This window comes from Hibiscus syriacus, unplaced genomic scaffold, assembly GCF_006381635.1.
Source record: "Hibiscus syriacus cultivar Baekdansim isolate YM2019G1 unplaced genomic scaffold, ASM638163v2 tig00110020_pilon, whole genome shotgun sequence".
Lineage (NCBI taxonomy): Eukaryota > Viridiplantae > Streptophyta > Magnoliopsida > Malvales > Malvaceae > Hibiscus > Hibiscus syriacus.
In genome coordinates, this window is record NW_024062568.1 from 3,602,808 (window position 1) to 3,630,145 (window position 27,338).

Sequence of the window (27,338 nt, forward strand, 5' to 3'; positions counted from 1 at the left end):
AATTGCTTTGTGGAAATGGAAACCCCAGTGAAGTACATCTGCTTTCTAGCGTTTCTTGTGAATATGACCATTGCAGGACTCAATGGAGTCGAGGGAACTGCTGATTATTATGGTCCCTGTGGGAAACATGACATCGAGAAGGAGGCTGAGAAGTTGGAACCATGTACATTCGCAGCACAGCATCGGAAAGCCCCGGTTTCCGAGCGTTGCTGCAGGGTGATGGAGAAAAAGCTGAAGAATCCAGCCTGCCTTTGCGCTGTTCTGTATTCTCAAACAGCATACAATGCAGGAGTGAGGCCGGAAATTGCAGTGACCATTCCAAAACGCTGCAACATTGCTGATCCCCCTGTTGGTTACAAGTGTGGAGGTACAATTCGCATTTTGCATTATCTTTACTCCTTATATGGTGTTTGTTTCAGCACTCTAATGAAGCTATTGTTTATTTCTTGCAGCTTTCACTCTGCCTTAACTCTCAAGACTTTCCATTACGTGGCATCAGCAGTCTTAACTTTAATAAAACCTGTTGATGTATCTTTGAATTTTAAGCAATAAGTGTTGTTGTTTCTTCGAATAATAATAAATAAAGGTCAATTATCTTTGCAAAAATGTGTGCTTCTTGTTTCTTGGTTACTATTTCCCCCCAAATCTATTATGTGAAGAGGCTAGTAGTTAGGGAAAGTAACAGATTGGGTTAGGTCAATTTTTCGGCTAACTCAACCCAATTTGAGAAGCATACATCTTTACACGAAATTCGATTCGACTCAAATTTAAGGATGTCTCATCTGACTCAAATTTTGAGATTAAAACTTGCATTCCGATCTAACACACATATACGTATTATTGTAATTATTTCTAAATATATAAGAGATAATTATACTATTATCTCAGGTCGGATTAGGTCAAGTATTTTTTTCACCTAAACTCATCCTAAATCCAAAATTTTCTTTTAAAAATTTGACCTTGTAGGGTTAGGTTAGAACCTATAGGATTCATGTTAAATGACCGTCCCTAAGTTTATTTAGTTATCTTGTTGATCTACTATGAATTCAATCTCTAGGTTAGTTCTCATATATTAATAGGTGTGTATAATAATCTCAAATATATTATGTTTGAGTTATGATAAAGTCAATTATCAACGTACAACTATTATTATACTCATTTAAAGATTAATATCGATAATATTTATCTTTTATCTTTTAATTTTGACTTATTTAATTAGATTTTTCTAATTTTTTATGTACGGTCTTATTACTACGTTACCAGGTATCTAGTTTATATTGACATTTTATATTTTGGACTTAGTGAAGGATTCAAAATATTATTGAAATTGATAATTTAAAATTCAGTGTGTCGTAACCGGTTTTTGTCCGGGCACGAAATATTTATTTTGGCGGGGAAATTGATGTGAATAATTTTGAAAATAATTTGAGAGTCGCCATCGGCCTTTTGGGTCAGGTAGGTCGAATACCTAAAAATTATCTTTTAAAAAAAAAGTTTTCAAGAAAACATTATTTAAAAGATGCACTGATCTGCGTTTTATAACCAAAAATTCGTTCTTTTTAATAATAAAAAGGGATTCGTGGTCGGTTACGTTTAGGGAAGGATTAGCACCCCTACAACGCCCAAAATTGGTACTTTTTAATTATAAATTGTCTCTATTATTAAAATTTAAAAATTCAAAAATATATTTAATTTATAATCCTATTATTTCAAAATTATATAAAAAATATTTATTTATTTAAAAATATCCGAAAAGAACTTCTAGGTGCCTTAAGACATCTCTTTTCTTTGATATTGATAAATATTAATTTAAATAATATTGTTTACTTTTTTAATTTTAAAATATCAGAATAGGACATCCAGTTGTATTAAGACTGTCCTTTTCTTCGATATTTAAAAATAAATGTTTAAAAAAATACTATTTATTATAAGTATATTTATGAATATATAAAAAATATTTAACAATATAATAAAATAAAAATATTACTAAAACAATATATTTAAAAACAATAAAATAAATGAAGACATATAAAATGAATAACTAAATTGTAAAAATAAAACTAATTACTAATTACTAATTAATTGAAATTATAGGGTTTAAATATTTTATTTTCTAATTTAATAATTTAGTGACCAAAAGGAAATTATTTAAAATCCAAATTTTATAATAGAATAAATTAAAAATATGAACTAGGGATTAAAAAAAATATTTATTAAAATTAAGGGATTGAATCTATCATTTATCCTAAATATATTATTTTAATAAAAAGGACTAAAATGAATAAAATTAAAATTCAAAGACTGAATTAAAATTATTATAAATTCAGTTTAGTGACCAAAATGTAAAATTTACAAATACGAAGGACTGCGGAAGGGATTTAATTTTTTCATAATTACACGCATAGTCCTTCCCGAAACGACGTCGTTCGGGAAGGACTATAAGAGTCCAAATCGGCTGGCCCGAAGGGCCAGCCATTTCATTTCTCTTTTTTTTCTTCTTTCTTAAACCGAGAGAGAGAGAGAGAGCCAGAATTCTCTCTGGCCTCTCTCTAGATTCCCTCACCGGAGGGAATCCGGCAGCCGTCTGCCGCCGCGAGTTCTGCCGCCGACCACCGCCGACCACCGCCGCCGGTGGTCGGAAATTCCCCAAATTCACCTAAAACATAGATCTAGACACCCTGAGCCCGAATCCAACTTTTGTTTTCCCAAAAAGACTCCAAATCGGAGTAAATCTATGAAAATACCTTCGTATTTTCTGTTCTCCGGCGATGTTTAATGATTCCGGTGTTGGTCAAGGCTTCCTTGGTAAGCTTCTTTCCTCTCTTTTTCCTTCTATTTTTGCTCTGTTGTTGTGGATTGGGATAGTTGGTAGTTGTTGTTGTTTTTTTTTCTTTCTTTGTTTTTTCTTTTCTCTCCGGTTCTCTGTTTTTTCTCTGGTTTCTGTCTCCTCCTCTTTTTTTTTTTCGCAGGTGGGGTGGTGGCTTTTATAGCCACCACCATTGTAGCCGTCGGACCGGTCCGAAGAAGGGCTCTCGGTGAGTCACCGGACTACCAATGGTGACTCACCGAGTAGCCATGGCGTGGACGGCTGCCATTTTATCTTCTGGAGTCTTCGGTTGGGACGTGGCAGCGGCGGAGGCGGCGAGAAAACTGTCGGCAGCCGCGTGGAAGCTGGGGCGGCGCCGCGTGGCCCTAGGGTATCAAACCCTAGGGTTCCTCTCTGGAGCCATCTGGACCGTTGGATCTTGCCAGATCCAACGGCTATGAGCTGAGGCGGCTGGTTAGATTAGGGTTAGGAAACCCTAACTGGAAACCCAAATATTTAGGGTTTCTGGTTGGATCTGGACCGGTTCTGGTTGGTTTGTAACTGGGCCGGTCCAAATGTAATGGGTCTGTAATTATTATTATGTATTTAATATATTTAATATAAATTAATAATAATAATAATAATAATAATAATAATAATGATAATAATATATAATAATAATAAGGATAATAATAATATTAATAATAATAAGGATAATAATAATATTAATAATAATATGGATAAAAAAAATTTAGTATCTTCAGCTGCCTCTCTTTGCCCATTCTTGTGTTAACAAGAATAGGGCAAAGATGAAAAGATAATAAAATTTTTTATCCATTTGACTTTACTTTGATCATTATGGAGATATTGAATAAATTCTTCTTTTTCTCCAAATAAGTTCTTCTTATTATGAACTTTCTGCTGGGGATGATGATGACCTCCTTTTTGTGATAGAGTCATTCAAAAGGTTGAATAAGCTCTTGATGAGTTCTTCTCATTATGAACTTTCTCTTCCTTCTTCAGATGAGTTCTTCTCATTATGAACTTTACCTGGCAATGTTGATCCATCAAATGATGAATTCAAGCAAAAGGTTGAACAAATTCTTCTCATTATGAACTTCTTCTTCATTCTTCAGATGAGTTCTTCTCATTATGAACTTTCTCTGGAAAAGATGATTCACCAAATGATGGATTCAGGTAAAAGGTTGAACAAATTCTTCTCATTATGAATTTCTTCTTCCTTCTTCAGATGAGTTCTTCTCATTATGAACCTTCTCTGGCAATGTTGATCCATCAAATGATGAATTTAAACAAAAAGTTGAACAAGTTCTTCTCATTATGAACTTCTTCTTCTTTCTTCAGATGAGTTCTTCTCATTATGAACTTTCTCTGGAAAAGCTGATCCATCAAATGACGGATTCAAGTAAAAGGTTGAACAAATTCTTCTCATTATGAACTTCTTCTTCCTTCTTCAGATGAGTTCTTCTCATTATGAACTTTCTCTGGAAAAGTTAATCCATCAAATGACGGATTCAAGTAAAAGGTTGAACAAATTCTTCTCATTATGAACTTCTTCTTCCTTCTTCAGATGAGTTCTTCTCATTATGAACCTTCTCTGGAAAAGCTGTTCCATCAAATGATGGATTCAAATCTTTGCTAAAATCTTTGAAATTCCTGTTAAAAATTCAACATAGATGAAAATGAATGAAAATGCACCTATTTTTGTAAACACTTAAAATATGATGCATGAATGTTGAGTTATTTGATTTCAGATTGGTAAATTGAGTATTTCTTCAATTGTAAAAACCCAATAGATTTTTCTTCTTCAAATGAAAGAAATCTATCATCTTTGACAAATGTAGATATAATGTCACAAAAATCTCTTGAGAATAAAATTCAATAGTATAGGCTCTTGAAAAGCTTGTATTCAGGCAACATGTTGATTCTGATAACAACTCATCTGATTATGAAGTAACCTTTCAAGATGATTTCACAGATATCGATAGTTCTTCTAATACCGAGAAATCTTGAATTCTGATTCTGATGAGGAGAATAAACTGTTATACTTGACAAAAATGGGATTCTCAAAGGCTGAAGCTTCAATAGCCAGGTAGAGATGTGTGGTCCAAATTCATTAATTGCAGAATTGGCAAATTTTATATGCTGCTCAAATGACTAAGGCTGCTGATGCACTTCTTCAGATCAAATAACTCAAAGAACACTTCCAGAAGATGCTATTGAGTATCCTTATTTTTACTATGAGCAAATTCATCTTCCAAATTCAATGATTGTTCTGTCCAACCAGATCAGATAACTCAAAGAACACTTCCAGAAGATGCTATTGGCAAATTCATCTTCCAAATTCAATGCTTGGTTCTATATAATCAGGTCAGATAACTCAAAGAACACTTCCAGAAGATGCTATTGGTAAATTCATCTTCCATTTAATGTTTGGTCTGGGATATCACAGTACTTATTCGATATAAAGCCAGAATTTGTAGATTCGAAGCATTTCCATGCTGCTACACTAAAAAAGGCTATATTCATAATCTGCCAACAGAGTTTCTCTTATTCTGCTTCTTTCATGTGCTGATGCTTTTCCATTGACAAAGAAATGATGGCCTTCTTGGAATCCAAGAATAAAGTTAAACTGTTTATAAACATGTACATGAAGTGCCAAATTGACAGAAAGGATCTGTAAGGTTCTTGAAGCTTATGACAATGAGCCACCTTAGAGTGTCCAGAAGTATGTTCTTAATGAATGCTGAAAATGGAATCTAGTATGGGTTGGAAGGAATAAAGTTGCTCCACTTGAACCTGATGAGGTGGAAATGCTTCTAGTTTTCTTTAAAAACCATACACAAGGATCTATATAGAGACATATTTCCCAGTGATATCAATGTCTTGTTTCTTTTTGCTGGAATCAGTACTGCAAAGATCATCTTCTACTGTTTTAGTATATCTTTGAAAACAGATGTGCAAGAACTGAATGGTGATCGGTTGGAGCAATTGATGAGTAGATTTGGCGGATTCGACCTTGCTGTCGGTAGCACCACTTGTAATAATCTTGATGTTCATGGCTTTAAGCTAGTGATGATTTGCCTACTTTGTATTCCATGTATTTAAAAGTATTAACATAAAGTGATATTCAGAAATCTTTAAATTATTTCAAAATTATGTTAATTCAATAGAAAAGAATAAATTGAATTTCCAAAAATAAATTGAATCTCAAATAAATTGAACTTGAAATAGATATAATTGTATTCAAAGTTATGACAAGCATAAGAATAAAAATTCAAATGTCTCAACAAATTATAAGCATAAGTATTTCTAAATTAATCAAGTTGACACAATTTAGAGATGATGTAAGCTTTTGTCTGGAAGATCTCAAACGTTGTTGAAATGCTTGTAGATGTGAAGTTTCTCCCAAACTGTCAAAATCTTAAGAGGGTTCAATTGCCAGATGCCTAATATCAACCTGCATTTGAGCCGCCTTTTCAGGTTTTCAACTCAAATCCTTCATTTGGTTACAAGATGCCCTTTGCGGGTTTTCACCTTGACCCCCTTTCTTTTTCTTCTCTTTTTTTCATTTTCTATTTTTTTTCTATTTTTTTCTTTTCTTTCTTTTCTTTTTCTTTTCTTTTTTCTTCAAGCATAATATTTCTTGACAGAATCCGAGTTTATTGGATTTCTCAGAATTTTTCCATCCATTTCTGCTAAGATCAACGCTCCTCCGGAAAAGGCCTTTTTCACAACGTATGGTCCTTCCCAATTAGGCATCCATTTCCCACGGAAATCTTTATATATAGGCAAGATCTTTTTTAATACTAGATCACCCTCTTGGAATTCTCTTGGATGTACTTTTTTGTCATGAGACTTCATCATCCGTTTCTGATACATCTGTCCATGGCAAATAGCTTTCAATCTTTTCTCCTCAATAAGGTTCAATTGATCAACTCTAGCTTGGATCCATTCAGATTCATCCAATTTTGTTTCTCTCAATATTCGGAGCGATGGAATCTCAACTTCAATTGGTAAGACTGCTTCCATCCCGTAGACTAAAGAAAAAGGCGTTGCCCCAGTAGATGTTCGAACAGTAGTTCGGTATGCATATAGAGCAAAAGGTAACTTCTCGTGCCAATCTTTGTAAGTTTTAGTAGTCTTTGTAATGATTCTCTTGATGTTCTTATTTGCTGCTTCAACTGCCCCATTCATCTTTGGACGATATGCCACTGAGTTTGCATGTTTGATCTTGAACTGTGCACAAAGTTCGGTCATCATTTTGTTGTTCAGGTTCAGAGCATTATCTGTAATGATCCTTTCTGGTAGGCCATATCGGCAAACTATCTCTTTCTTTATGAATTTGCAGACTGTGGACCTCTTAATATTGGTGTATGAAGCAGCTTCAACCCATTTGGTAAAATAATCAATTGCCACAAGGATGAAGCAATGTCCATTCGATGCTTTTGGTGTGATTGCCCCAATGACATCTATTCCCCACATAGAAAATGGCCAGGGTGCTGTCATTACATGTAAAGGAGATGGGGGTACATGAATCTTGTCTGCATATATCTGGCATTTATGACATTTCCTTGCGTAATCAATGCAATCTGTGTACATGGTAGCCCAATAATATCCATATCTCATTATTTTCTGGCCATGGAAAGACCATTTGCATGTGTTCCACATATTCCACTGTGTACTTCTTTAATAACATTTCGAGCTTCACTGGTATTTAAACATCTCAATAGCATTTGGTCACTGTTTCTTCTATACATAATCTCTCCATCAAGAAAATATCCAGCAGCCATTCTTCTCAAAGTTCTTTTATCAATTTCTGATGCATTTGGTGGATAACTTTGATTTTTGATGTATTGCAGAATATCATGATACCATGGTTTACCATCTACCTCTTCTTCCACACTATAACAATGTGCAGGAATTTCATATACTTGCATTTTGATTGGCATCATATCAACTTTCTTATTTGCCTGAAACATAGCAGCTAATGTAGCCAAAGCATCTGCCATTTGATTTTCTTCTCGAGGGAGATAATTGAAGGTAACTCTCTCAAATTCTTTCACTAATTCGAGTGTAAAATTTCGGTATTCCAATAATTTGGGATCTTTTGTTTCCCATTCTCCTCGCAATTGATACACCACTAACGATGAATCTCCATATATCTTGAGAAATTTGATTTTTCTTTCTATAGCTGCTTTTAACCCCATGACACAAGCTTCATATTCCGCCATATTATTGGTACAAAAGAACTCCAGTCTGCTTGTAAAGGGATAATAAACATTTTCAGGAGAAATTAACACTGCCCCGATTCCTCGTCCCAAAGCATTAGATGCTCCGTCAAAGTAAAGCTTCCAAGTTGCAAATGCATCATTTGTTTTGACTTCTTCATTCATGGATATGCATAACAGATCTTCATCGGGAAAATTAAAGTTCAAAGGCTGATAATCATTTGATACACGACTGGCCAAAAAATCAGCTATGACACTTCCTTTTATCGCTTTTTGGTTGACATATACAATATCAAACTCAGATAATAACATCTGCCATCTAGCCATTCTGCCTGTCAAAGCTGGTGATTCCATTAAGAACTTTAAAGGATCAAGTTTGGATATCAACCAAGTAGTATGGTATAACATATATTGTCTGAGTCTTCGAGTAGTCCACACCAAAGCACAACATAATTTTTGTATTGGTGGATATCGAACTTCACAATCGGTAAATTTCTTGCTCAGATAATAAATAGCTTTTTCTTTCCTTCCTGATTCATCATGCTGTCCTAGTACACATCCCATCGAATTTTCGAAGACCGTCAAGTAGAGAATTAATGGTCTATCAGGTATTGGTGATACTAAAATTGGGGCATTGGATAAATATTTCTTAATAATATCCAAAGTTTCTTGACATTCTTCATTCCAGACTTCAGGATTGTTCTTTCGAAGTAATTTGAACACTGGATCACATTTATCAGTTAATTGAGAAATGAACCGAGATATATAATTTAATCTTCCCAAAAAGCCTCGAACTTCTTTTTTTGTATTGGGTGGTGGAAGATCTTGAATTGCTTTTACCTTATCTGGATCAATCTCGATTCCTTTTTTGCTGACCACAAATCCCAAAAGTTTTCCAGAAGTTACCCCAAAAGTGCATTTTGCAGGGTTGAGCTTTAATTGATACTTCCTCAATCTCTGGAAAAGCTTCCTCAAATTTTGAATATGTTCTTCTTCCGTTCTGGATTTGGCAATCATGTCATCTACATATACTTCAATCTCTTTGTGCATCATGTCATGAAACAAAGTTACCATGGCTCTTTGATATGTTGCCCCTGCATTTTTTAATCCAAATGGCATCACTTTATAACAGAATGTGCCCCACATGGTTATAAATGTCGTCTTTTCCATGTCTTCAGGATTCATTTTTATCTGATTATATCCTGAAAAGCCATCCATAAATGAAAACCATGCGTGCCCTGCAGTATTGTCCACCAATGTGTCTATGTGGGGTAATGGAAAGCTATCTTTCGGACTAGCTTTGTTGAGATCTCTGTAATCCACACACATTCGAACTTTCCCATTCTTCTTTGGTACGGGAACAATGTTGGCTACCCATTCTGGGTATTTAGATGCCTGTAGGAAACCTGCATTGATTTGTTTCATCACTTCTTCTTTGATTTGCAACAACATTTCTGGCCTCATTCTTCTGAGCTTTTGTTGGACTGGTTTATATTCTGGACTGATTGGAAGCTTATGTATCACTATATCTGTGCTCAAACCAGGCATATCTTGATAGGACCAGGCAAATATATCTTTGAACTCTTGAAGGAGATTTATCAATTCTTGTTTTATCGGGATTGTCAGAGTAGTACCAATTTTCACCTCTTTTCTGTCTTCATCTGTTCCTAAATTCACAGTCTCAACCCTTTCCTTGTGGGGTAGAATTTGTTTGTCTTCTTTTTCTACCAATCTTAATAGTTCAGTAGGAATATCACATTCCAGTTCATCTTCACAACCATTGATTTCTTCCAGACATATAGGCTGCTCTAAATTTATCACTGGATTAAATCTAGGAATAAACATGCTATTAACACGGTGACACCTGCAAATTTAAGTCGGAACATTTCCGAAAGAATATAGTAAATTTATGAAAATAAATAAATGTAAAAATGTAAGAAAATGTAAAGAATGATTGCCATCTGAAAATTTTAAAGAAAATTTCTTATATTTAACATAATTTATTTTACAAGATAACAAAAAGTTTTCATATTTTTGAGCTAAACATAAAGATTAGTTTTGAATATTACTCTGCATTAATATTAAAAACTATAGGAAGATCTTCAGCGGTCCAATTGGTGAGTGTTTCTCCAGGAAAACATGGGCGAATCCTATCCCAGTACTTGCCAGTCTTGTTGTCGTTCATGATCATGTTGACAAATAATCCATTCATAGCTTCTTCAACTATGTTTTGATCTTTTGTCATCTTTTCTTCTTTAAAGGCTTCAACAAGCTGCTGTTCCACATTAATTGTTCCCCCTGATCTGAATATGGTTTTCAACTGTGGGAAAGACATGTGTTTCCAAAGGATTTCTCCTCCCTTCAATTTTTCCTTTCTGTCTTCACATTTTCTTTTCATCTCTTTGTTCTTTTGCTGAAGATTGGGCTTAAACCCCAGCCCAAAACGGTCTTTTTTCATCTTTATACTGATAGGAACTGAAATCCCTTGAAGATTCTTTCCTAGACCTCTCCCAGCTTTAGCTCCGATGCCTAAAGTTTGTTGTACCGTCATCTTGGTGCAACCCGACAGTTTGGGATATGGAATTTTGCTTCCTTCTGCAATAAAGGTTGCATTTACAAATTCAAGAGCTCGAAAAGAGGATTCAAGAGCCTCATCATTGGTGTCGATATATGGAACATCACTTGTTACAGACGCAATAATTTCTTCTTCAGCACTGACGCATATTAGTTGTCCCTCAACAACAAATTTCAATTTCTGATGTAATGAAGAAGGAACGGCTCCTGCTGAATGAATCCATGGCCTTCCTAATAGACAATTATATGTAGGGTGGATGTCCATCACTACAAAGTCAATATTGTACACAACTGGGCCAATTAACAACGGTATTTCCATTTTCCCAAGCACTTCTTTTTGAGTACCATCAAATGCTCGTACCACATTCTGATAACTCTTCATGTGTGATTGATCCAGAGGCATTCTTTGAAGTGTAACTAGGGGCATCAAGTTGAGAGCAGATCCATTGTCAATCAATACTCCTGGTAACACATGACCATGACAATGTGTCGTGATGTTCAAAGCTTTTACTGACCCCATTCCGCCTTCCGGTATTTCATCGTCCGTGAATGTTATGTAATTGTCAGCGGCTATATGTCCCACAATTCTGTCAAGTTTATTGAGGGATATATCTTCGGGGATAAATGTTTGATTGAGGATTTTCATCAAAGCATTCCTATGCGCTTCTGCATTCATCAAAAGATCAAGAATAGAAATTCTCGCCTGTTGTTTGTGTAGTTGTTCAACCACACTATATTCACTATGTTTCAAGAATTTCAAAAATTCTTGAGCTTGTTTTTCTGTCACAGGTTCATTGAATGCTGGAAGGGATTCATCCTCAAATACCTTCTGAGGTATTGCCATGGCTTTTCCTTTTGCTTTCACTTGTTCTGAAGCATTGGATGTTTCGGGAGAGTAACATCTCCCACTTCTTGTAAAGAAACCGACCTCGCTCACTGCTTCAGACGTCAATGTAGTACTCAAACTCTGTATTTTCTCTTCTGTTTTTTCTAAAGAAACAGGTCCTCCTACCATTGAAACATTGGTAGTATAATTCCAAGGTACCCTACGGGTATCTTTATATGGAAATGGTAGAGGAGTGGTAATAACAACTTTTGGCCTTATTGGTGCAGGAATCACCGTGGATGATTTCACATTAATGATCACAGGATCATTTATTCTTTGATTTGGTTTAGAATCCTCTGATGAGCAAACATCATCTTCTTTTTTCCCGGGTTCTTCTTCAAAGAATTCTATTTCTCTGTTGTTCTTCAATTTTTGCACCAAATTTCTAAACTCAGGACATAGTTGAATTTTATGCCCTTTCTCCTGATGATATTCACAATAATTCTTGCCTTCATTCTGCTTTGGCCTGAATTGTTGTGGAATTATACCGGCTAAAGAAAGTTGTTGGAATATCCAAACAAACGGAGATTTAATTTCAGAAATGTCAGTCTTTGCTTTCTTTCTGTTCTCTTCCTGAATTGCATTCACGTTTTTATCTCCATGATTTGGCAATGGATGACTTGATGCGGATGGTGTATTGAATTCCAACTTCCCAGTGTTGATCAAATTTTGAACCACCCTTTTGAATGCTAGACAGTTTTCAATAGAATGTCCTGTAATTCCTTCATGGTAAACACAGTGTGCCTTTGTATCATACCAAGGAGGGAATGGTGGTTGCATGGGAACCAAAGGATAGGGCCTTATAACATCTGCTTTTAACAGCGAATCATAGATCTCTGCATATGGTACTGGTAAAGGTGTAAAAGACAACCTTTCATTTTCCTTTCGAGATCCTCTGGACTCTGCTCGATTAGTGTTTGTTTCCTCTTTCTTAACCCTTGGCTGGGTTATTGTAACACTTTTCGATGAATCTTTGCTGTAAGAATTGACATTGTTGACCTCATTCTCCTTTTTCCGGTATGTAGGTCTTTTGGAACTAGACCCATCATTCGATTCAATCTTGCCACTTTTCAAGACATTTTCAATTAATTCTCCAGAAATGACCAAATCCGCAAAATTTCTGGTTGCATTCCCCATTAGATGGTTTAAATAAGGAGCCTTCAATGTATGGACAAACATCACTGTGGCCTCTTTTTCTGACAAAGGTGGTTGAACTTGGGTCGCAGTGTCACGCCATCTCTGGGCATACTGTCTGAATGTTTCATTATTCTTTTTCTCCAGGTTTTGGAGAGTCCATCTATCAGGGACCATGTCTGTCACATGGCGGTATTGCTCTAAAAATGCTTTAGCCAAATCTTTCCAGGATCTAATGTTGGCTTTGGTCAATTGAGTATACCATTTTAAAGCCGGTCCTGTCAAACTATCCTGGAAGCAGTGAATTAACAATTTTTCGTCCTTCACATATCCTGCCATTCTTCGACAAAACATAGTAATGTGGGATGAAGGGCATGTAGTACCGTTATATTTATCAAATTCGGGAGCTTTGAACTTGATAGGGAGGATTAGGTCTGGAACCAAACTCAACTCACTAGCATCAAATCCATAGAATGATTCAGTTATTTCCACGGATTTCATTCGCTCTTCTAAGCTCTTGATTTGTCTGGTCAGTTCTTCATTTACTTTTTGTTTCTCATTTAGCTCATTCAAATCTGGGATCAACTGATCAGTATTAAGATCCCCTACTTTCACATCTGATATAAGCGGATTTTTGCTTGAAGATGCGGGATCCACTTGTTGATCTTCATGTGGTTTAGCTTCTTGTAATGCAGATGTACGAGCATTGATTTGTATAGGGGTAGTACCAGAGTGATAAATTGGTTCTGGTGAAAAACCTAGAGGATATATGGGTTCTTGGTCGAAAGATACAGGATTTTCATGCATTTTTCCACTGATAGCCTGCCTTTTAAACATGTCCTCTATCTTCTTCATCATACTGTCTTGTGAATTTGCAATACTGGCTTCAATTTTTTCCAACTTCATTCTCATTTCTTCTTGTTCTTTATGATGCTGTTCCTCAATACGCTGTATTTTATCCTCCATAATTCTCTTAGTAGCTTGTCTAGTACTGTAGTGATGTAGTATTTCTCTTTTGGCCAGAGTAACTGCGATTGAAAAATCTTTTAATATTATTTTTTCAAATTTTAATTGATGAATTTTAACTTAATAAATAAAATAATTCATAGTGAAAATTATGAAATGAATGATGAATGTATGCAAAATGCATGTATGTAAAAACATTGATCCCAAAAGGTTAACTGTCATAGAACAACTTTCATCGGCATACAAAAGTTTCTTTATAATAGTTCATAACTACAGATAAGGCGTAGCTTTCCTATTAAGCTCTATAATTTCTTTCATTAACCATGACACCTTCTTTCCATACTTAGAAACTGGATCAACTTGATGCTCAATTATTTCGGCTTCAACAGCTAGTTCCCCAACATATCTGGCAACCTCACTCATTTGTACCATGGCCTCGAACACCATATTGCTTCTTTCTTCACTTCTTTCGACATAGAACTCAGTTGACTTTTGCCATCGTTCAGTTGTTCCTTCAAGAGTTTGCTCTAACTCAGTGACTCTGACTTGACAATTGTGCAGAATTTTTTCAAGATCTCTAATGCGTCTTCGCAGTGAAGCATTTTCCTCATTACTTTCTTTGAGATCATTAGGTCCTAGACGAACCTTTTCTTGAAACAATGATTCTTCAAGTTGCAAAATGTAAGAATTAAACTCGGAGTTTTTGTTTCTAGACTGATCCAGATCCTCTTCAAGTTTTGTTCGTGCTTCTTGCGTTCTTTGATTAAGCTTTTGGATTTGAACATCTTTGTTTCTGCATCTTTGCATCCAGTTGCTAGCCACTTCCTGCTCTACCTCAAGTCTGGTGTTGAAATTTTTTCTTTCTAGCTCCCATTTTTCTTTTTCAACATTGGATTCTTCCATCTTTTGGCCTCTGACTTCAAGCTCAGCAATCAACTGGTTCATTTCAGATTCAAATCCCTTGAACATGATACTTTTCTCGCTTTCAAATTTAACAAAGATGTCATTCTTCATCTCTTCTAAATCTTTGGCTCGATCTCTTTCTCTTTGCATTTCATTCATGATCTCACGGTGTTCAGCCTTGTGTTTTATAATTCGCTCTCTTCTGTCGACCTCGAAATCTTCCATTTTTTGCTTTCCTTTTTCCAGGCTTTTGAGTAGACGACTATTCTTTCCTTTCAGATCTTCAACTCGTCTTTTCTCAATGTTCAATTCTCTGGTCATCTGTACCGTCGATTGGCTGGGTCCTGATGATTTTCGGGATTTATATAACTCCTGGTAATTTTTCTGTAAGGCTATGTACTCATCCTCACCTTTTTCTTTATCTTTTCTCAACATTGCACATTGTGATGAATGAAAGTCAATGTCAACCCCCAACATAACTTTATCTTGTCTCATTTGCTCTAACTCTTTCGACCAGCCATCTCTTTCTGCTTTAAACTCAGCTCTCAAGATTTCAATCTCTGATGGAACCACCTTAATGCGATCTTCCATAGAAATATCCTCATTTTGATCTGGTAGAGGAATATTTTCGTTTTTTCTGACAGATCTCCAATCTTCATAATCAGGAGTTAGCATTTCTTTTGCTGCTTTAGCTCGAATACAAAAAGTTGTTTTCCAAGCTGTAACGGCTTCCATGATATTTCTTTTATAATTTTTGCTGTGGAATGCGAACTCAGATGACTGTAGTCCAGCAGTGACAGGTACAAATTGACGACCTTCATACTGTCTTATAACCAGAAGTGGTGCATATCCAATTCCTCCCCATAATCCGAGCAACATTATCCAGTTGTAATCACCACATTTGTAAATGAATTCCCTTTGTATTTGCCACGGGGCTCGCCAAACATTGTCATTGCTTTGTAGATTTCGAAAGGCATTAATCCACATATCTTTCTTAATTTCTTTAGGCCATTCCTGCTCCAGAAATTCCTTTAATGGTGAATAATCCGTATTAAAACGTCGGTATGAAATCTTTTCTGTTCTCCAGAAATGACTACGGATCCACACATATAACAACTGAGTACACCCTGAGAATCGTCCACCTCCTAGTCTTCTACAAGAATTTAACGATCTGAAGGTCTCTGCTAGGATTGCAGAAACAGGATTAATCTTCTTCGGTAGCTGTTCAAACAAGTCTACCACTGCAGCTTCAATATATCCCAATACTCTTGGGAAGATGACCATACCATATATACCCAGAGCAAATAGATCGAATCGTACTTTAGCGTCTGGATGACTCTGAATAAGCTCTCTGATGTTGGTCCAAGCAATGCCTTCACTTTCGCCTTTTTGTTTTGTACGGGCTGCTACCCATTCTTCTCGTACCCCGGCAATCTTTGCTAATTTAACTCGAAAAGGTTGATTTTTAATTGACTTTGAATAGATTCGATTCTCCAAAGCACCTTCAAGGTGTAACAGAGTTGTATATTCTTCAATAGTAGGGACCAAGTCCTCTTTATTGAAAGTGAAGCAATTGTACCCTGGATTCCAGAATTGAACTAGGGCTCTGAGTAATTCATCATCAACTTCAACATAGAGCAAATATGGGATGTCTCCGTAAATCTGATAAAACTGCAATTTTTTGTTTGAATCCCAACTTTCCCAAATGCTCCGCAAATCTTGCATATCATTTCTTTTTAGTGAAACTGAAGCATAACTGGCCAAGTCAGATACATAATCATCCTGCAAACTGTCTCCTTCTTGTCTTTGTAAATCCTCAGCCCACTGTCTTACTTCTGAGTTTAGAATTACTTGACTTGAACACTTTTTATCCATAGATGAAGGCTTTCCAATGAGACAATTAACACAAGGATCAATGTCTTTTATCCTGTATGATGCAATGCAAACAGAAAAATAAAGAACACACAAAAAGAAAATAAATTAGTTTACATAATAAAGGAATTTAATAATAACATAAATATTCTTTATTTAAACATGCTCTTCTGAATTTAAATAATTTAAATAAACATGTAATTTAAACAATAAATAAATTAACAGGAAAGACAGAATTCATTTCTCCTGTGTGTACACCTATTTTGGACAAAATTTCGGCATGACTTCTGATCGGAAGAGTTTCTAAGGTTTTTTATATGCAAGGTTTCAGATCTAGGAATAAAGGTACCCGAATTGTCCTTGTTAGTGCCCCCTTGGGCTGCTAACCCTCAATCCTAGTCCATTACATACTAAAGTGGATCGAGTTCAATTCGAGGGGATACATTTCTCTATGCCTGACACGGAGAATAAATTCTCACGAAGACAGAGAGCATATGAACCCCGGAAGTTACTTGCTAGGTCTGACACGGAGAATAAATTCTCACGAAGACGTCGCTTTCACTCCCACTTAAAAGGGACAACTCAATTATAGAGCTTTATGTTATGCAATGCAAGTGTTGTGTGTGAGGAGAAATGTTCATACCTCTGACAAAATAACTAATAAAATAAAATACTTGCAAATAAAACATATAAATATTATAAAAATAATAAATACATAAAAAATTTGAAAAGAAAGAATTAAAAATTAAATATATGAATTTTTAATTTTTAGTTAATAGAGACAATTTATAATTAATTTTTAAAAGTTTGACCAAGTCCCCAACAGAGTCGCCAAGCTGTCGTAACCGGTTTTTGTCCGGGCACGAAATATTTATTTTGGCGGGGAAATTGATGTGAATAATTTTGAAAATAATTTGAGAGTCGCCATCGGCCTTTTGGGTCAGGTAGGTCGAATACCTAAAAATTATCTTTTAAAAAAAAAAGTTTTCAAGAAAACATTATTTAAAAGATGCACTGATCTGCGTTTTATAACCAAAAATTCGTTCTTTTTAATAATAAAAAGGGATTCGTGGTCGGTTACGTTTAGGGAAGGATTAGCACCCCTACAACGCCCAAAATTGGTACTTTTTAATTATAAATTGTCTCTATTATTAAAATTTAAAAATTCAAAAATATATTTAATTTATAATCCTATTATTTCAAAATTATATAAAAAATATTTATTTATTTAAAAATATCCGAAAAGAACTTCTAGGTGCCTTAAGACAGCTCTTTTCTTTGATATTGATAAATATTAATTTAAATAATATTGTTTACTTTTTTAATTTTAAAATATCAGAATAGGACATCCAGTTGTATTAAGACTGTCCTTTTCTTCGATATTTAAAAATAAATGTTTAAAAAAATACTATTTATTATAAGTATATTTATGAATATATAAAAAATATTTAACAATATAATAAAATAAAAATATTACTAAAACAATATATTTAAAAACAATAAAATAAATGAAGACATATAAAATGAATAACTAAATTATAAAAATAAAACTAATTACTAATTACTAATTAATTGAAATTATAGGGTTTAAATATTTTATTTTCTAATTTAATAATTTAGTGACCAAAAGGAAATTATTTAAAATCCAAATTTTATAATAGAATAAATTAAAAATATGAACTAGGGATTAAAAAAAATATTTATTAAAATTAAGGGATTGAATCTGTCATTTATCCTAAATATATTATTTTAATAAAAAGGACTAAAATGAATAAAATTAAAATTCAAAGACTGAATTAAAATTATTATAAATTCAGTTTAGTGACCAAAATGTAAAATTTACAAATACGAAGGACTGCGGAAGGGATTTAATTTTTTCATAATTACGCGCATAGTCCTTCCCGAAACGACGTCGTTCGGGAAGGACTATAAGAGTCCAAATCGGCTGGCCCGAAGGGCAACCCATTTCATTTCTCTTTTTTTTTTCTTCTTTCTTAAACCGAGAGAGAGAGAGAGAGCCAGAATTCTCTCTGGCCTCTCTCTAGATTCCCTCACCGGAGGGAATCCGGCAGCCGTCTGCCGCCGCGAGTTCTGCCGCCGACCACCGCCGCCGGTGGTCGAAAATTCCCCAAATTCACCTAAAACATAGATCTAGACACCCTGAGCCCGAATCCAACTTTTGTTTTCCCAAAAAGACTCCAAATCGGAGTAAATCTATGAAAATACCTTCGTATTTTCTGTTCTCCGGCGATGTTTAATGATTCCGGTGTTGGTCAAGGCTTCCTTGGTAAGCTTCTTTCCTCTCTTTTTCCTTCTATTTTTGCTCTGTTGTTGTGGATTGGGATAGTTGGTAGTTGTTGTTGTTTTTTTTTTCTTTCTTTGTTTTTTCTTTTCTCTCCGGTTCTCTGTTTTTTCTCTGGTTTCTGTCTCCTCCTCTCTTTTTTTTTTCGCAGGTGGGGTGGTGGCTTTTATAGCCACCACCATTGTAGCCGTCGGACCGGTCCGAAGAAGGGCTCTCGGTGAGTCACCGGACTACCAGTGGTGACTCACCGAGTAGCCATGGCGTGGACGGCTGCCATTTTATCTTCTGGAGTCTTCGGTTGGGACGTGGCAGCGGCGGAGGCGGCGAGAAAACTGTCGGCAGCCGCGTGGAAGCTGGGGCGGCGCCGCGTGGCCCTAGGGTATCAAACCCTAGGGTTCCTCTCTGGAGCCATCTGGACCGTTGGATCTTGCCAGATCCAACGGCTATGAGTTGAGGCGGCTGGTTAGATTAGGGTTAGGAAACCCTAACTGGAAACCCAAATATTTAGGGTTTCTGGTTGGATCTGGACCGGTTCTGGTTGGTTTGTAACTGGGCCGGTCCAAATGTAATGGGTCTGTAATTATTATTATGTATTTAATATATTTAATATAAATTAATAATAATAATAATAATAATAATAATAATAATAATAATGATAATAATAATATTAATAATAATAAGGATAATAATAATATTAATAATAATAAGGATAATAATAATATTAATAATAATAAGGATAATAATAATATTAATAATAATAATATGGATAAAAAAAAAATTTAGTATCTTCATAGTGACGTACACAATGCAAGTTAATGGAGTAGGCATGAATCTGACCAATCATGATAGCATTGTTATTTTAAAACTTACACAAAAGATTCGTCATGGATGAACTTAAACATACACAAAAGACTGCATCTGCAGAACGTCAGCCTGCAATTATTGATAGCATTGTTATTTTAAAACTCGAAGAAGAAGAAAAGTATGAAAGATTCTTTGACCAAACAGGGCAAGATTGTTGAACATCTTCGTACTTGGAAACTTTCTAGTCGGATGTGAATTTCTTTCTTAAGAAACTATCACCTTTTGTGGGGTTTTCAAGCTCATTTCTCTAATATCTCCAATTAGACGGTCCAAATTACAGTAAGAAGACCCATCAACACGAACAGATTGATTGGTCAGCTTAGCCAATTCGGCTGCCGATTTCGCAAACTCCTCCTTCCGATCCACCATCACATCGTTCACCATCTTCTCCACCATCTTCCGATCGCAAACATCCTTCATATCCAACCCAATTCTCCACACTTCACTCACAATCCAACTATTCACTTGTTGATCACCAAAGTAGGGCCAACAAATCATAGGCACCCCAGCGACGACGGCCTCTAAAGTTGAGTTCCATCCACTATGTGTCAAGAAACCACCGACGGCCGGGTGGTTCAACACCGCCTCTTGCGGTGCCCAATCGACAATGTAACCTCGGTCCTTACTCTTGTCGAAAAGCTCCTTTACGACATCAACATCCTCCCCTTCATCTTTCCCGATCACGGAATCTGGCCTTACAACAAGCAAGAACTTGGAATTACTGTTAACAAGTCCATACCAAAGCTCTATAAGTTGCTCCCTCGACATGCTCGTCAGGCTACCAAAACATGCGTATGTAACAGATCGATTCGATTGCTTATTGAGCCAAGAAATGCAGGTTTTATCTTCTTCCCAAAGGGTATTCGAGAAGTGATGGTATAATTCTCCATTTCTGGACTTTAACTGAGCATTTATAGGTCCAATGGCGTATACGTTGGGGCATTGGGTGCGTATTTGGGATAGGATAGGCCCGTCGAGCTCCTCGGCTGTGTTTAGTATCAAGGCATTGGCTTTAGCGCTCTTTCGTGTCTGTTTGACGAGAAGTTTGATGAATGCATCCTCCATGTCGGTTGCTCGACAGTAACTGGGAAGATCTCGACATCGAAAGTGAGTTTCCATGCCTGGTAATGTCGTTATCAACCGGTCCATGTCTTCACTTCCTTCAATGATTGCCATTAAAAACTTAATCGAACTCAAACTCGAAAAATGACTCGGATTGAAAATGATTGAACTGAGAATGATTTACCTTTGATAGGAAGCTCCCCAGCTTGGATCATATCAGGGATAGAATAAGAAGTCCAGAAACAACAGGGACTGCTGGTTCGAAAACAAAAGATGGGGATACCAAGCTCCCTTGCAACATCAAGAGCAAAGCCGAGAAACGCATCAACGATCATGCAATCCACCGGTGGGATGATATCCACAAGCATCTCTCTCAAACTCTGCTTGATTTTCATCTCCGGGCCATCTTCAAACATCTCCGGGAACCAATGTCCAGACCTGGGATGATCCTCAGGGAGGCCATCGGTTATGGTCCTGAGCTCGAAACCAGCAGGGTATCTGGCAAAGTGGGCAGCCATGTTGGTGAACTTGAGGAGGCGTTCATGGTTGTGGTGGGTGTTGAGGAAAGTGATTCTGATGCCGGTGAGAGCTAGCAGTTCAGCAAGCTTGATCATGGGGTTCATATGGCCTTGTGATGGGATGGGGAAGAAGAGAACATGAGGACATCGACCAGTTTCCATCTAATTACAGGATTTTTACTTCGGGGGCTGTTGAGTTTCAAGTGCTAAAACATCAAGGTTTTCGCAGCTATATAATAATCGTCCACGATTTCCCCTCGGCTTAGTGAAATCAAATCTCTAAAACTTTTAATAAAATGTTATATATAATTGATCAAAGCATATGGAAATATTTTATATAATTGATCAAAGCAAGTGGAAATATTCTATATAATTAATCAAAGCAAGTGGAAATGTTTTATATAATTGGTCAAAGTATGTGGAAATATTTTATATAATTAATCAAAACATATGGAGATAATATATATAGTTGATCAAAGCATATGAAGGAAATATTTTATATTCAAGGAGCAAAACTTTGAGAACGCTGCCTTAATTTTCTTAATTTGCAATGTTTTTTAGTATGTTATGCTGTACAGTTGAATTCTAAGGTTATAAAGATAAAAAATTATTTTGAATAATCTGTTGTGATTATAAGTTATTATCTGTTTAGAATTTTTTCGTCATTGATAATGTACACGGACACAACTGTTGGAATATAAAATTTTTAAGAAAACAAAATCTTGTTTAACCACTTTTAACGCTCGATGGTGTCAAAGGTAAAACCATTTGAGAATATTTTTGAAGTTTATCTTCTAGGTTTCTTTTCCTTGTATGGTGAAGTTGTAAACAAAGTGTAGCTTGATACTGTATTGCTTTTGATTAGTGTAGGTGTTAATTATGGTAGATAAGCTCGATGTTTCGGAACAGTGAGTAGTGTTTGACGAATATAAAATAACATCTAAACGTAAGCTATTTAGTAAGGTTTATAGTGTTATTTAATAAATCAAATAATATTTTTTTTAAAAAATATTATTTTTAAATAAAAGATTTTTGGAGACAAATTATTGATTAGAGCATAAAGCAGTTAAAGAAATTGACGAGATTTTTTTTATAGAATATCAACTAAAGGATCAAATTAAATAAAATAGAACTGAATTATAAAAAGAATAAATTTATTGTTGATAATAGGAGTTGAAGTTACATATGTATTCCATAGAATTAGTGGACCATGTAGTTGAAATTTGGTTAAAAGTAGACATAAAACGAACGAGTAATTGAAGAAATAAATGAAATTATACAAAGTTGAAGGGTTGAATTGAAAAAAATAAGAAATTGTTTAAAAAAATTTGAAGTTACATAGGTATTCTACCATGATTTTGTGGTGTGTGGTTTAAGTTTGGCCAAAATATAGACTTAGAAAATGAAGAAAAAAGAAAATCAAAGACTAAATTGTAAAATAATTAAATTTAATTTTTCGACTTGGTAAATCCAAAATTGAAATTGAAATTCGAGTCGACTCAAATATGTGCGTTTGTTTACACCGATATACTATAAATCAATACTAGTAGTAGTAATAATAGAAAAAAAATTATAAGGTAATGCTAGGTGGTGAGTTTGAAACTGTGTATTTTTTCAATTGTTATTGACTAGGGCTTGCGCAGCTTGATTATAGTTCATACGGACGCTTAAGCTGTGGATCAGTTTCATAAAGAAACTCAAAATCCATGTTCTTCAATGGTAGGTACTGCAGCTGATCAAAGACTTTCTCAAGTTCCATGTCCATTGTAATCGGATGGAATGGCTATTTTTACTTCTTTATTTCAGTATAAATAGTTGAGTACCATCTTCGTTTGAGTTCAAGTTGTAGATCAAAAGTGTACCTGAACTGCTTTGTGGAAATGGAAACCCCAGTGAAGTACATCTGCTTTCTAGCGTTTCTTGTGAGTATGACCATTGCAGGGCTCAATGGAGTCGAGGGAACTGCTTATTATTATGGTCCCTGCGGGAAACATGACATCGAGAAGGAGGCTGAGAAGTTGGAACCATGTACCTATGCGGCACAGCATCGGAGAGTCCCGGTTTCCGAGCGTTGCTGCACCGTGATGGAGAAAAAGGTGAAGAATCCAGCCTGCCTTTGCGCTGTTCTGTATTCTCAAACAGCATACAATGCGGGAGTGAGGCCAGAAATTGCAGTGACCATTCCAAAACGCTGCAAACTTGCTGATCGCCCTGTTGGTTACCAGTGTGGAGGTACAATTCGCATTTTGCATTATCTTTACTCCTTTTATGGTGTTTGTTTCAATACTCTAATGAAGCTATTGTTTCTTTCTTGCAGCTTTCACTATGCCTTAACTCTCTCCATTGCGTGGTATCAGCAGTATCAGCATGCTGGATTCTCTATGACATCCAGCATTTTTCAGTTAAATAAAATCTGTTGATGTATCTTTCAATAACAAGTAAAAAGTTGTGTTGTTTCTTTGAATAATACTAAATAAACGGTCACTAATCTTTGCAAAATGTGTGCTTCTTGTTTCTTGATTACCATTTTTTCCTTCCAAATCTATGCTGTGAATAGGCTAATAATTGCCTTAATCAAGTACTTGAACTAGATCAGTCATTTCTAACATTTGTAGGCAACCTATTTATCAAGAAGACTGCTGTAATGGACTTTGAGAATGGTAGTTTGTGACACTTTATTCTCATCAATGGGTATATTACAAGACTTAAGGACAGTAACAATTTGAGAGGGGTAATCTTCCCTTCCAGCAGGACATTCTGAGGATGTGAATCTTTCACAAAACACCCATAAAGATAAAACTAAAAAAACACGTTATTATCCCGAGTAAATTGAGACACGAAAAGAAGATTCTTCTTTATATCAGGAACATGTAGTAAATTTTACAAGAACAAAGGCTTAAAATGAGTATTATGGGAACCCTGACCAACATGAAAAAATCTAATACTGTCACCATTGCCCATAAGTAGTGAAGTATTACCTGTATACACTGCATTTGAATGAAGTTTGGCATGGTCTTTGGTGATATGGTGTAGATGCACTTGCAGGTACTGAAACTGAACTTTCACCTTGTCGACCACCTCGAACACTTGTTTCTTCAGTTTCTTCACCTTTCTTTTCTCATTGTTTAGTTATCATGTGTCTAAGAGATTCTCAATCAGAGAACTCTTCTGTCTGGCTTCACAATCATGTAACATTTCTGCGAGTGCTTCCAAAGACAATGATTCTCTCGAACTTATTGTTAAAAACAGACTCATACTCCATTGGTAAGCCAACTGAAACAACACTGACTTGTTCTTGCTCAGTGACTAAATTTCCTGCAGCATTAAAAGTTTCATACATAACTTTATCTTAGCCAGAAATTCACTGATAGCCAAACCTTATTTCTTTTGAGAGTGCAGACTATGGCATGGGGACGAGATCTTTGCACTGGAACGAGCTCCAAACAAATGAGATATTGTTCCCCATATAGCACGAGTGGTGTAGCAACCAGTGAGGTGATTAGAACATCTGCACTTTCTGTGGAAAGTAAACAGGAAGCTTGTAATTTATCCTGTTGACTATGAACTACAAACGTTGGATTCTCAACAACATTCCCTATCTCATTAGAAACAAACCGAGTGTGTGCAACAAAATCATCAGATATGTACTACATTAGTCCATAGCCATCAGTAATCAATATGATATGATGTTTCTATATAATATATATATTTTCAGCAAGATTCAGTGTCATGCTTAGGAATATGTTGAGTGGGTGCAACAAAATCATCAGATATGTACTACATTAGTCCATAAACACTTACCTTTGAGCTTATGCTTCAACAATTACAACACTATTAGTATATAGAGAGTTTCTCTAATGCTGCAACGATCAGAAATCCCATAATTAATGCAAAGGAACTGAAAAATGATAATCAAAATCTAATTAAAAATTTAATTTGAGAAAAAAGACGTCAAGACGACTGGCAACAAGATTTTGCAACTTCAATACCTGCTGAACTTGTTTCAAGCTCCTATCTATTAATTATTTTTTATCTATTATTATCCGTTCAAAATTAAATATTATTGATAAGCATGATTTACACAATTTATATGGTTAGATTCTATATAAAATGAGAAGAAGAAAAGGGAGAAAAAGAAGAGGTCTTATACAGCTGATGGAGGTGTGAAAATACTCCCAAAGATAGATCCCACAGAAACAAATTGAAAAACTTAACTGTTTATAAAAAAGCCAAAAACGATGAGTAAGCAATGTAGATTATGCATTTATTGACTTGTTTTAAATGAAAAGTAATGGATTGAATTTCTGTTCACTGAACACATCGGTGATCACTGATTAGTTCACATGTGAGCTTGTTTCAATTGTTAATGGTAGGTGGCCAGTTTGAAACTGTCTCTTCTTTCAATTGTTATTGACTTGGGCTTGCGCAGCTTGATTCTACTTCGTATGGGCGCTTAGACTGTGAATCAGTTCCATAAGGTAAGTCAAAATCCATGTTCTTTAATGCAGCTGACCAAACACTCTTTCTCTAGTTCCATGTCCATTGTAATAGGTGGAATTCATATTCATTTGGCTAATTTTTAATTATTTATATAACTATAAATAGCCGAGAAGCATCTTCGTTTGAACTCAAATTGTTGACAAGTACTGTCTTCGTTTGAGTTCAAGTGTCCCTGTTGAATTGCATTGTAGAAATGGACACCCCAGTGAAGTACATCTGTGTTCTCGTGTTTCTTGTGAGTATGACCATTGCAGGGCTCAATGGAGTCGAGGGAACTTCTTATTATTATGGTCCATGTGGGAAACATGACATCGAGAAGGAGGCTGAAAAGTTGGAACCGTGTACATACGCAGCACAGCATCGGAGAGTGCCGGTTTCCGAGCGTTGCTGCACCGTGATGGAGAAAAAGGTGAAGAATCCAGCCTGCCTTTGCGCTGTTCTGTATTCTCAAGCAGCATACAATGCGGGAATGAGGCCGGAAATTGCAGTGACCATTCCAAAACGCTGCAACATTGCTGATCGTCCTGTTGGTTACCAGTGTGGAGGTACAATTCGCATTTTGCATTATCTTTACTCCTTTTATGGTGTTTGTTTCAGTACTCTAATGAAGCTATTGTTTATTTCTTGCAGCTTTCACTCTGCCTTAACTCTCGAGACTTTCCATTACGTGGTATCAACAGCAGCATAAGCATGTTGGATTCTTTGCGACATCCAGCATTTTTAAGTTAAATAAAATCTGTTGATGTATCTTTCAATAATAAGTAAAATGTTAAGTTGTAGCTTCGAATAATAAGTGAAAAGTGTAGTTGTTTCTCTGAATAATAACAAATTAAAAGTTAATTTTCTTTGCAAATCGTCGTCTTCTTTTGTCACTCATCCAATAGTCTTAAATCTGTATAAAACTAAAAAAATTTTATATTGTGTAACAGGATCCTATATATATTTCACGCAATACTCATAATTATAATTTCCTCAATAATAATGATCATTTTGTTAAACTTTTAATATATAATATTTTTTATAATCATTAATGTTTAATTCATTTATGTATTAATTTAGATTTGGATATTGTAGATATAATGTATAGATTCAATAGAAATCAATTATGGGGATGATTCTTTTAATTTAATTCGCTTCATTCACAATAATATAATTTTAATTTTATATGTTGTCTAAGAAACTTAACTCCTCATCCTGTTAGACCGAGATGCACTATTATACATGGATATTCGATAAAAATGGACATGAATACGAATTAGATTGAATTAGATTTTTGATCAATCCAATCTGACCCAAATATTGTACCTCCACTATTAGTTACTGGCCCGATTCAAGTTTAGAGAGGTTCCATTATATTAAAACTCGACTCAATCTTTACGGTAAAAACTCGCACCTGACCGACCAAACACACATATATAAAAAATTCTCATTTTTATTCGATAAAATAAAGATTTAATTAAAAAATATATAAAATAAGTATTACTATAATTGTCCCTAAATATATAAGAGATCATTCTCAAGTTAGGTCAAGTCCAAGATTTTTACTCTAAATCTGATCCGACCTGACTTTATAATTAAAAAAAAACTCGACCCAACATAAATATTATTTTTTAAATATATTAACCCTATACATGGATATGTATAGTATAAAAATAAGAATAAAACCTAATATTTCCCCCCTTTTTTTTTGAAGAGTTGGGAC

At 35.3% G+C, this 27,338-nt stretch overlaps 4 protein-coding genes across 5 annotated transcripts; 3 read left to right on the forward strand and 1 right to left on the reverse strand.

Moving 5' to 3' along the window:
* LOC120213345 lies at positions 1-23,640 on the forward strand. 2 transcript variants are annotated; one of them, XM_039211526.1, is made up of 3 exons: positions 1-367; positions 453-489; positions 23,494-23,640. In XM_039211526.1, the coding sequence occupies exons 1-2, from the start codon at positions 16-18 to the stop codon at positions 467-469; spliced, it is 369 nt and encodes a 122-aa protein (XP_039067457.1). In that variant the 5' UTR covers positions 1-15; the 3' UTR covers positions 470-489; positions 23,494-23,640. The 2 variants fall into 2 exon arrangements, with proteins under 2 accessions (XP_039067457.1, XP_039067456.1); XM_039211525.1 differs by having other exon boundaries at positions 453-487; positions 23,484-23,640.
* LOC120213342 (7-deoxyloganetic acid glucosyltransferase-like) lies at positions 19,745-21,350 on the reverse strand. The gene is made up of 2 exons (XM_039211520.1): positions 20,803-21,350; positions 19,745-20,716 (listed from the first exon to the last, which is right to left on the reverse strand). Exons 1-2 carry the CDS (start codon positions 21,296-21,298, stop codon positions 19,761-19,763), a joined length of 1,452 nt encoding a protein of 483 aa, XP_039067451.1. The 5' UTR covers positions 21,299-21,350; the 3' UTR covers positions 19,745-19,760.
* Positions 22,968-26,319, forward strand: LOC120213344. Its single transcript, XM_039211524.1, has 3 exons — positions 22,968-22,992; positions 25,803-26,181; positions 26,267-26,319. Exons 2-3 carry the CDS (start codon positions 25,830-25,832, stop codon positions 26,281-26,283), a joined length of 369 nt encoding a protein of 122 aa, XP_039067455.1. The 5' UTR covers positions 22,968-22,992; positions 25,803-25,829; the 3' UTR covers positions 26,284-26,319.
* LOC120213346 lies at positions 23,000-23,640 on the forward strand. The gene is made up of 2 exons (XM_039211527.1): positions 23,000-23,368; positions 23,454-23,640. The coding sequence occupies exons 1-2, from the start codon at positions 23,017-23,019 to the stop codon at positions 23,468-23,470; spliced, it is 369 nt and encodes a 122-aa protein (XP_039067458.1). The 5' UTR covers positions 23,000-23,016; the 3' UTR covers positions 23,471-23,640.
* Positions 26,320-27,338: the final 1,019 nt, after the last annotated feature.

What these genes read in the sequence shown, in the direction of transcription:
- LOC120213345 (XM_039211526.1), top strand. Translation starts at nt 16, where the DNA reads ATGGAAACCCCAGTGAAGTACATCTGCTTTCTAGCGTTTCTTGTGAAT.
- LOC120213342 (XM_039211520.1), bottom strand. Translation starts at nt 21,298, where the DNA reads ATGGAAACTGGTCGATGTCCTCATGTTCTCTTCTTCCCCATCCCATCA. An exon ending in TGGGGAGCTTCCTATCAAAG is followed by an intron (nt 20,717 to 20,802) that starts GTAAATCATTCT and finishes CAATCATTGAAG; the next exon opens with GAAGTGAAGACATGGACCGG.
- LOC120213346 (XM_039211527.1), top strand. Translation starts at nt 23,017, where the DNA reads ATGGAAACCCCAGTGAAGTACATCTGCTTTCTAGCGTTTCTTGTGAGT.
- LOC120213344 (XM_039211524.1), top strand. Translation starts at nt 25,830, where the DNA reads ATGGACACCCCAGTGAAGTACATCTGTGTTCTCGTGTTTCTTGTGAGT.